Raw genomic sequence first — 10,611 nt, forward strand, 5'->3', positions numbered from 1 at the left:
GTAATTGTTATTTGCCCTTTATACATGATAATAGAAGTCTTCTGTCATTGTCCCCACCATTGATTGGTTACTTAAGATGATGTATGAATAAACAGAGGCTCATTCAGTATGGACTGAAACTGCCCTCCTGACACTATCTTGTCTTTCCTTTAACATCTGTAGTTAGCTTTCCCGCACCCACACTCGCCCACTCAGGAACAGACCAGGGGCTGCTTGGCTGGTCCCGACTGCAGCCCCATAAACACCAGTCCTCAACAGGCTAGGACTTCTGAATAGCCAAACTAAAAATTTCCCCTTTTCAGTTGACTCCCTCAGGTATTTCATCATTACAATAGAAAGCTCATCATCCTGCCCAGGGCAGCCAAGTGGGCTTTGTCAAGCTTATTTTCCACCTGAAACTATTCCATGATCTGCAACCACACTCAGAATAAAAGCTATCTTCCACAGTAGAAGGCCATGGGCCTCTGGCACACTGACCTCATTGATCTCAACTCTCTGGGGCATTAGGCCACACCCTTTGGCTGACCTTGACTAGGGTGCCAAGCACTGGCAAAGTAGTGTCTCTAGGTCATTCCTGAACATAACAGTTATCCAGTAAATAGTGAGCCAGGGGCTGCCGTCACCAGACTCCTTCCTCCCCTTGCATTGTGCTGAGGGTAGGATTGGGGTGGTGTTGGGGGCACAGAAATCAATCTGATGCCTTCCGGACCTCCGGGGGCTCAATCTGGGCCCACACCCATCAGCGAACCATCGAAATCTGTGCAGGATTTTCATAATAAGCTGCCACACACTGGGCGAATGATGAGCAACAGAAATCTACTTCTTATGGTTTTGGAAGCTGAGGTCAGGGTGCCTGCCAGCAAGGCCCACATGTTTTGAGACTTAGTCCTTAAAGTCTTTCATGGCAGGAGCTCCACCCCAGATGTCTGTCTTTTTCTCAATAGGTCTTTGGTGTAGCCCAGGTTGTCTTCAAACTCACTATCTCCCAAGACAATCTTGAACTCCTGATCTTCCTGCCTCCTCCTCCTTAGGGCTGGGATTATGAGCATGTGCCTCCATGACAGCTCTGGGCTCTTTTAGAAGGACATTGACCCTGGTGGTGAGGACCCCACCTTCAACAGCGATCACTCCCAAAACTCCAAAGGCCCCACCCTGATATGGGATGTCCTTCTGTACACTACAAATATGTGTTGCTCTTATTGGTTGATGAATAAAGCTGTTTTGGCCAATGACCAGGCAAAATAGAACCAGGTGGGAAATCCAAACATACAAATGGAGAGAGTCAGGCGGTCAATATGTAGCCACTGGAGAATCAAGATGTGAGGTAGCAAGTCACAAACCTCATGATAAAAGATAGAATAATAAATGGGTTAATTTAATTGTGAGACCTAATCAGTAATATGCCTGAGCCATTGACCAAACAATTATGATTAATATTAAGCCTTAGAGTGCTTATTCAGGAACTGGCAGCAGGGAGAGAAACCTCCATTTACACCACCCTAATATCACGCATTGACAGTCAAGACTTCCACATAGGAGTTGAACATGAGGGGCACAAACATCTATTGTTCTACAGTTGCCCGGGGAGAAGAATCTTGTCACTGGGGCTACCACTAGCTGTGTGTGCAAGGCCTTCCTTGAGCTGTAAGTAACTTTCCTACCATAAGCACCCTTGAGTTCCTCTTCTAGTGATGAGGGTTTCTAGTGGGCTGGGACCTGTTTTGCACATCCCCAAAAGGGAAGCATCTTGGTATGTGGCTCAGAAAAGAGTAGTGAGTCATTTGAACCCAGACCCAGGGCAAGGACAGTTCCCTCCATGCATGCATGAGCACAGGCAGGCCTGGTGCCCTCCCAGCTCCCTGTATGACCTGCAGTCTCTTAGGCTTGCTCTGTGACAGTCTGATCCACTGGTTCCTCGTCTTCCTTCTGGTTTGGGAACCTGTAATTACACTGTTCAGTTGTCATGTGCTATTTGAACTCTGGAAACCTGCTGTCACCCCCATCCCATGTCAGATTCCAGTGTGATTGTCTCGAGAACCCTCCAAGGCCCCTTGTCTGGGGATGCGCTGCCCTCTGACTGTGACAGGAAGGATGGAACAGCTAGAACATAAACCATTCCCAAGGGGTTACTACTGTTTAATCTCAAGGTATAAAAATGCCTGTGGTGGGAACGGGTGGCTGGAAGTTCAGCCTTGGAGAGAAGGGCCAGTTGGGAGCTCTCCAGCTGACTGCCTCAACTTCCCCAGTTTCTGCTGGACACTGTGAGGACCCAATTTGATGACATCATCTCCCACTCTTGCTATTTGTTCTTTCACTGGGAAGCCTCATCTCAGGGGGGCCTTCACTCTGCCCAGGGCTCTTCCTGGGAAACCCAAGATGGATGCTTAAAGGGCTTCTCTAGCCGGTTCCTGCTGGGTATTTTGAGTACCTGATTTGATAATGTTTTACTTTCTATCTACCCATCTATCAATCATCTATCTATCTATGATATATCTACCTATCTATCATCTGTCATCCGTCATCTATCATCTACCAATCTATTCATCATCTATCTGTCTGTCTGTCTGTCTGTCTGTCTGTCTACTTAGGTATCATCTGTCTATTCATCATTTATCTGTCTGTCTGTCTGTCTATCTACTTAGGTATCATCTGTCTATTCATCGTCTATAATCTATTTCTCTATCTTCTATTTACTGTCTATCATCCATCCATCCATTATCTGCCTGTTATTTCTCTCTCCCTCCCCCTTTCTATTTAGTGGGTTTTTTTTTGTTTGTTTTTGTTTTTTGTTTTTCGAGACAGGGTTTCTCTGTAGCTTTGGAGGCTGTCCTGGAACTCACTTTGTAGACCAGGCTGGCCTCAAACTCACAGAGATCCTCCTGCCTCTGCCTCCCGAGTGCTGGGATTAAAGGCGTGCACCACCAATGCCCGGCCCGGCAGCCCATTTAACAGCCGGGGAGACTCAGGGTTGAGAGCTGAGTAACTCACAGGCTCTCACCACCATAGTTTTTTTGACAACAGTGTCCTGCCCTCCTGAGACCCAGTGTCCAGCCCCTCAATTCGATGTCACTCCTATATCCATCCCCTGCTTGCGCTTTCATTCTAGACGTTCTCACTTAAGATTTTAATTTTATTAAGCCTTTTCATGAAGTTGAACCAACAAGCCTTGCTTCACCTTTGGTCTGGTCAGAGCATAAACATCATCACTGCATACAAGACCGGGCTGAGTGGAGCCCACAACCTGGGGCTGGAGTTTGTTTCAGTCTTGGAACTTGCTGGTGAACACCTCGGCTCTGTCTAGGGGTGGGCCTCGGTTCACAGATGTGTAGGAAGGCTCAGTGGTCCCCAGGGTCTTGGGGACAGCCTCCTGGGTGATCTGTGAGTCGTGTGTTGTTTCCCCATCAGAGCTGCCCATGTCCCTGACCGAGAGAAAGAGAGAGCCAGGGTTAGGGGAGCAGAGCGAGCCTGGACCCCTGCAGCTGCTCAGGGGCCTAACTTTGATAGTACATTGCCTTTGAGGATGTAATCTCCAGGGTATTGGAGTCCTCGTTGTGTGTGAGACCTTAGGAATGAGGAAGTGTCACCCTTCTTGAAATTATGAGGATAGCCTGCAAGCTGGAGCATTGGAGGTCACTGTTCCAGGTCCTCAAAGTGCCCTGGTCGTCAGGGGCGTGATCACACAGAGTGGCTTCCTCGAGGAGGGGGCAGACATACCCTGATCCTGAAGGAGCATCATGGGTTGAAAGAGGCACATGGGATGAAACAGTAAGGGAGAGAAAGACATAGCCACAGGCCAGCTGGCAGCCGGACAGTGACTTTTGTTGGCTGCTGTCATTTATCATAGGTGCTTTGCTAACTGAAGTGCCCGTGGACTACTGGGTCTCACTGCCCTTCTCTGAGCCCATTCCAGGCTGGCTAGCTTCTGGGATGCAGTTAATTTCACCTGCCCAGACAAGCTTTCCCACCCTCATAGAACCCCTGCCAGTTTCCAGGACCCCCCAGTTCCCTCAGCTTGCTGGGGCTGGGCTGAGCAGCATGCTGCATGGAGCCAGAATCCACTCCTGTGTGAGGAGCTTGCTCTTGCTGATCCCTCCTCTGAAAGCCAGCCTGCTGCTGCTTCCAGCCCCTTTTTCCTGTTGCTTCCGGATTCCCTAGTGAGCATACTGCAGGCTTGGGGAGGAGTGTGCTGATTTATGCCCTGCCCCACCCTCCCAGGCTACTGCAGTCAGATACCCGGGGTTCCAGGCCCATGCTTTGACCTTGAGATGTCCGCCCCATTACCAGGCCTCAGTTTCCCCACCTGAGTGGGTGAGTTAAATAACAGCACCCGGGCACTGATCTGAGGGCTTCACAGGGCTGAGCCCAGGTGACCCTTACCACTCTGTTGTGCATATTATTGTCTCTTTAATTTTCCAGATTGGGAAACCGAGGACCTGGATGCCTTGCTGAGGTCACACAACTCCGTCACAGATAAAGCCTGTCTCCTTTTTTGCTGGATGTTGGGAGTGAACCCAGAACCTCCTACACACTAGACAAGTGCTACACTGAGCTACACTCGCAGCCCAAGAACTGAGATACAAATGGGCCCACTGCCCTCAAGCTGGGATACACCTGAGTCCTCCCTTCCCCTGGTGAATGACCTGACCTTGAAATCCCAGGGCTCTGCTCGCTTTCACCGGGGGCATGGCAGGCAGCCCCTGGCTTCCACCCCCTGCCCTATCTCAGCGGCCCCCGTGCTGAGTCTTTCCTGGGGAAGGTGTTGCCCTGTCTCAGGCTGGCAGTACTCACACAAAGCTGAGGACGATGGCTCCAGCGAAGCCCACAAGCAGGAAGAAGGGTAGAGAGCCCAGAATGGAAGTGATGACAATCATGCCTCCACTCCGCCGGCCCGGCCATGTGTCAATGGCCGAGTAGGGGGTAGCTGCAGAAGACCACAGCCATTTATTTCCCAGAAAATGCCCCACCCCAGATCTTCTTCCAGGGACAGGAATCCCCTGCCCTGGCTGCCTGGAATCCAGGGCGACCTAGTACCCAGGGCAGTAACTGCTCTTCCCAGGCTGACTGATGGCCTCTCTGTGCGTCTCTGGTTACTTCCTCTGCTTACATAAGGTTAGTTCTATACTAATTCAAGATTTCTGGTGACAAGGGTGGCAAACGTATTCTAAATAAAATAAAGTTGAGCAAAGGGCTCAGAGGGGATGTGGCTCTCCTTATTTCTGGCTAGTGTCGCCCTTGGAAACAATGGATGGGTCCTACAGCGAGCAAGCAATTTGTGGCACTGTCTACACAGATCCCTGGAGACCTGACTCTGGGTTCACACTCCACTCTGGTACCCCAGTTCTAGGTGGTCCCATACACACTGATCCCCAGAGGCCAACCCTCAGGACTGGCTCCAGGAGTGCTGGGTCTGCTGATGCCACCAGAGTCCCTAGAGGGATTCTGCCAAACTGGCCAGACAAGGAGGTGGAGGTGCCCACTGTGTGAGGGACAGAGGCCAGGCTTAGAGCCAGGACTCAGCTCTAAAGATCTAAAGGCTGTTTCAGCAAGACTACAGTAAATAGGAATGTCACAGGAGGTGTGGCAGGGAGGGAGTATGGGTGGGGTCATCCAGCAACACAGACATGCTGCATATACCCACACACAACATACAGAAAATACACTACACTTAGACATACTACACTCATTACACACTCAAAGATGTATGCCACACACCATGTACTCCACAACCACACACAAACCACAGACACACACCACATACTGGAACTCACAAGTAATTCAGTCACACCCACAGTCATGTACACTCGCACACTCATCCACCCAAGTTACCTCACATTCCTCCATGCCCCTCAGTAGTGTGTGAACTCAGGCAACCTTCTGGAGCCCTGGCCTGCCTCATGTGGCCCTAGTCCTGCTGGAACTGGAATAGGAGGCAGAGAGTTTCTGTGCTGGGGTCCTGCAGAGTCATGATCATCTGGTCTATCTCTGCATAGCATGGATGTTCCCTGGACCCCGCATCCCTACTGAGAACCCTAGAGGGGTACAAGCATGGCCTCAGTTGCTCTGCAGCTTCTTAGCCCCTGCTGCCTGCCTCAGGGGTACAAAGGGCTCTGAGTAAGGAAAGGCATGGCTCTTCTGAGCTCCTCCACTTAGTCTCCAGTCTTTGGACCATCCTGTGCTGTCATGAATGTTTGCTGTTGTGAGGGTCCACGGGATGACCGTCTCTGGATCCAGACAGGTGACCTCGACTTTAATACACCCAACCTGGACCAATCTCAAGGATAGAAGAGGGAAGGGATAGTTCATAGGCGAAAGTATTTCAAGACACATTGTGTTAAACAGCACAATGGCCAGTTAGTTGCTTGGGCGACTTTCCCCAGGGACAGCCAACTCTCCTCTCAATCCATCTCTGGCCCTGCATTCCTGGGGTTCCTTAAGGAGTACCCCAGAACTGACTTGCCACCCCCCCCCCAGCACACACTTACGCTGGTTGGTACGGATAGGATCTGACCATAGTGTTTGGTCCTGCACCAGGCCTGTGGACACATTGACCAGGACGTATTTGAACCTGGAAGAAGATGGATTAAGAGCGACTTTCACCTATCCTGTGTGCCCAGTCACAAGAAACAGGAGGGAGGAGAGCCATGGGGGGGCACAGGAGGACTTCCAGGAGACAGCTATGGGAGGGGTCAGGACAACAGGAGGTTGCTGAACTTGACCACATATCCCCTGGGTCCTTCCCCAGCTTGACTGCACCTGCTTTGGGAAACCTTTGTGATTGGAGCTATTGCTCAGCATTCCTCTGGGAGCCCCCCTTTATTCTATGCACCTGTACCCCTGTTGGGTGTTAATCCATAATCCTTCTAGCAGTTCTGGTCCTTGGGGGGTCACAAAGAGAATTAGAAAGGCAGCCTTGATGGGAAAGCCCTGTGTATATGTCAATAAAGCACTGTTGGCCAATAGGGAAGCAAGATAGGTGGGACTAGGAGTCCAGGAGGACTCTGGGTAGGAGAAACACGGGAGTCATCACGTAGCCTGCCAGAGAAGATGTCCGTCCGGTAAATACTTAGATGGGTTAATACTTTAGTCAGAGCTAGCCAGTAAGAAACAAGCAAGGCCAACAGCTTCATAATTAATACAGCGGCTTGTGTGTTATATGGGGACTACAACACGGCAGAGCCCAGGCGACTGGTGGGGAAAACCCAAAGCGACTGGCAAGGAAAAGGCTTCACTCTACACAGCCTGATTGCAAAACCAATCCCTGTTTTCCCTTAGATCAGGGCTGTTTTAGGTGCAATAATCCCCCAAACAAATCAGAAGGGAGGACAAAGCGAGATGGCAAGATCTATAGTCCACTTAAGTCTCCGTTTAAACAGTGGATTGGATAGACTGATAAGCTGAGATGAGAACTAATTCATCTACAGCCTGTAGCTTAGTGAGCCTTAAAATCAAAGCCCCCTTAGGGACTGGGACTGTAGCTCAGTGGAAGGACACATGTTCAGCACGTGCGAAGCCATAGCAATACACACCCCCATCATTCGGACAGTTTAGGAGTTCAAGCCCAGCCTGGGATACATAAATGTCTATCTCAAAGCGGAAGAGGGGGTGGGGAAGAGATAGGGAGGGAGGGGAAAAGGGAAGAAGGAAAAAGGGAAAGGAAGAGAGAATGGGCTTGAACTGTGCTTGCAGAGCAAGGTGCCAAGCAGGGTCCTGTTGGGTGTCTGTGTGCATGCCACAAACCAGGAAGCCACCCTGACTATGACCTGGTCCCTGCGCCAAAGCTCTGAGAAGTATGGCTTCCCTCATTTTGTCCCCTCCTTGGATCTCCTGTCCTCCCGCAGCCCCTTACACCCACCTGTACTCAGTAGCTGCTGACAGAGGTGGGTTGCAGAGGCCCTGGAAGTTGGGGTCCCAAAGACAGGTCCCGTTGTTGCCCACCCTGATTAGGTATGCGTTCAGGATCTCTGAGGCCTGGGTCACATCTCCAACAGCATCCAGGCTGGGCAGGTCACCACAAGGGGTCAAGTCAAAGGCCGCAGCTTGGTAGGGTCCCAACCTCCCACCCTGGGTTTGCCGGAAGGTGGTGCTCAGTGGAGTCCCAGCGCTGTTCTGTACAGACACATTCCTGGAGCTGGCTGCAGGGGCATGCTGGGAGTCAGGACCCTGGCCATTCCAACTCAGTAGTCACCCATCAAACACCCCCCCCCAGCCCAAATCTTCCCAGGATGACTGACATGTGCAAGTTCAGTGGTAACGGTGCAGCTGGCCCAGGAGCACGTCACTGTGAGGTGTGGGTTAGTCTCTCACTCACTCTGTCTTGCAATGCCCTGTAACCCCCAGACCAACAGACCTCTGCCACCTGTAGCTGGCAGCCCTGGATTCTTTCCCCCTGTAAAACGGGAAGGGGTGGGATGATGCCAAGGCGCATATGGCTGGACCCATATTGAATCTCATGTTTCTTCTTTACTACATGGACGACTTGGACAAATCACTTGACATCTCTGGCCTCTGGACTTCTGTGAAATGGCAGTAAAATACCCCAGGGTTTGCACAGAGCGGGCACCCATAGCCTGCAATAGAGGCCTGCTGCAAGGATGGAATGCTGGGAAACATCAGAAGGTTGTTAGTGGGTACCGGGTCCCCAAACCCAGGAGTTTGCACTGAAGGGCTGTGGGCTGGGTCTGGGGGTGGGCAGTCATGGGGAAAACCCTGAATGACCTAGGTTCAAAGGTCAGTGAGGTCAGAACATAACTGTAGGAGCCCCAGAGAGGGCCCCCCCGCATCCCTGCCTTGATCCCCTGCTCTGCTGTAATACGCTGCATGCTGCTTGCAGACATGGGCTCTAAAGTGGGCAAGGCAGCTTGTGCTGGGCAGGCGCTTAGAAGTTAGTGTGTCTCCTCCCACCAGCCTGGATACCAGGGCAAGTGTGGGTCTGGGGCCATAGCCACAGTGGTGTCTGTGTGTGCATGGGCAGTGATGAGCAAGGGGTCCCAGACCTACACAGACATGCAATGTCCCATCACCCAGCCTCCCCCCCCCGTCAAGGACCCTTTTAGAGGGAAACAGGTCCCTTACCTGAGTCGACCATGGCATAGAGGTAAACTTCATAAGTGCCGCTGAGTGGCTCTGAGCTATCGAACATGCACAGAGGTTTCTCCAAGGCCACGGTGGTGAGGGTGGGGTTGTTGGTGGCAAAGGTCACACTGGCCAGTTGGGGCTGGAGACTCACAGCTGGTGAAGGCAACGAGGGTGGGAGCTGACCCCTGGGCACACATATATTTGAACCATTGCATGTCCTGCACTGGGCTTGGTCTTCCCAACGGGCCAATCCACAAACTTCTCTGAAACAACAGGTGCTCCTGTGCCCACCCTGCTGGTCACCCTAGCCAGACACATCCCTACACCACGCCAGCTGCCCACTGTCTGTCTCTATAAGGTCTCTCTGTCCCAGGGCTCTTCGCCTTCTATCCGACTCTCTTCCCTCGGACTCTCTAACACGCAAGGTGCTAGGACCCTTTGCGGCTCCCCACTGGCCCCCCATGAAGTGCAACCTCACAGGAAAGGCAGTAAGGTCCAGAATTTCAGGGCTCTTCAACTCCTGCAGGCTCCCTCTCACACCATACCTGCCTCAACCACAAGGATCAAAAACTCAATCCCAGGCCGGGCGGTGGTGGCACACGCCTTTAATCCCAGCACTCGGGAGGCAGAGGCAGACGGATCTCTGTGAGTTCGAGGCCGGGCTGGACCGACAGCCTCCAAAACAATACAGAGAAACCCTGTCTTGTAAAAACCAAAAAAAACAAAAACAAAAACAAAAACCTCAATCCCAGGTTGGGCCATCCCTCCCACTCCAGGAACTTGTCCCTCCACCTCCCCCAGTCCAAGGGGTCGCCGCAGGATTGGGTCTGCTCTCGTAGTCCTTGTATGGTGTTCTCTGGCAACACCCCTCAGAGGGTTGAGGCTGGCCCATGAATGGGTGCTGGGATTTCCATGTGGGCTGTTTTTCTTAGTACAGCTGCTAACATCTGTGTCCCTATTGCCGGAATCAGCGCCTATTCCTAGATCTCCTAAATAAGGTTCTCAGTGCCACTCCATGTCTCTGCCCCTCTCAGGCTTCCCTGGACAATTCCCGGTGTTCTCATCCCCGGCTTACTCCAGCCACACTGCAGGCATCCGAGGGCCAGCAGGACCCAGAGCAGGAGCATCGCCCAAGTGATGAGCCTCAGCAACAGCCTCCAACCTGCCAGCGCACACCCTGCCTGGTGCAGCCCAGAGCACCTGCCAGTTGCAAGGGCACGCCCCGCCCCTCTAGGGTGGGTCAATCCAAAGCCTTTCAGTGTGATATTTGCATAGAGCACAGGGCTGTGCTCCTCCCACCGGTACTGTTCTGGGGTCCATCAGCCAAGGTTTCCGACCATCTCTGCGCCTTCCCCAAAGCTCCTGATGCTTTCGTGGTGTCGTCTGAGACATCCTCCCTTTTGGAACCTCAATTTGCATGCTGTAAAGTAGAGACACTAATTCCGACAAGTTTGAGCTTATACTATGTGCCAGATACTGGTAAAACTAACAATCATGGAAAAATGAAGTTCTGGATGATGGTTCTTTTCTGTCCAC

At 51.8% G+C, this 10,611-nt stretch overlaps 1 protein-coding gene across 2 annotated transcripts; it reads right to left on the minus strand.

Moving 5' to 3' along the window:
• Positions 1-3,147: 3,147 nt before the first annotated feature.
• Upk3a (uroplakin 3A) lies at positions 3,148-10,253 on the minus strand. 2 transcript variants are annotated; one of them, XM_040752799.1, is made up of 6 exons: positions 10,151-10,253; positions 9,073-9,228; positions 7,853-8,132; positions 6,483-6,565; positions 4,789-4,921; positions 3,148-3,419 (listed from the first exon to the last, which is right to left on the minus strand). In XM_040752799.1, exons 1-6 carry the CDS (start codon positions 10,200-10,202, stop codon positions 3,260-3,262), a joined length of 864 nt encoding a protein of 287 aa, XP_040608733.1. In that variant the 5' UTR covers positions 10,203-10,253; the 3' UTR covers positions 3,148-3,259. The 2 variants fall into 2 exon arrangements, with proteins under 2 accessions (XP_040608733.1, XP_005067112.2); XM_005067055.4 differs by lacking the exons at positions 6,483-6,565; positions 7,853-8,132.
• Between the last annotated feature and the right edge of the window lie 358 nt (positions 10,254-10,611).

Source organism: Mesocricetus auratus, unplaced genomic scaffold (genome assembly GCF_017639785.1).
Source record: "Mesocricetus auratus isolate SY011 unplaced genomic scaffold, BCM_Maur_2.0 Super-Scaffold_100010, whole genome shotgun sequence".
NCBI classification, from domain to species: domain Eukaryota; kingdom Metazoa; phylum Chordata; class Mammalia; order Rodentia; family Cricetidae; genus Mesocricetus; species Mesocricetus auratus.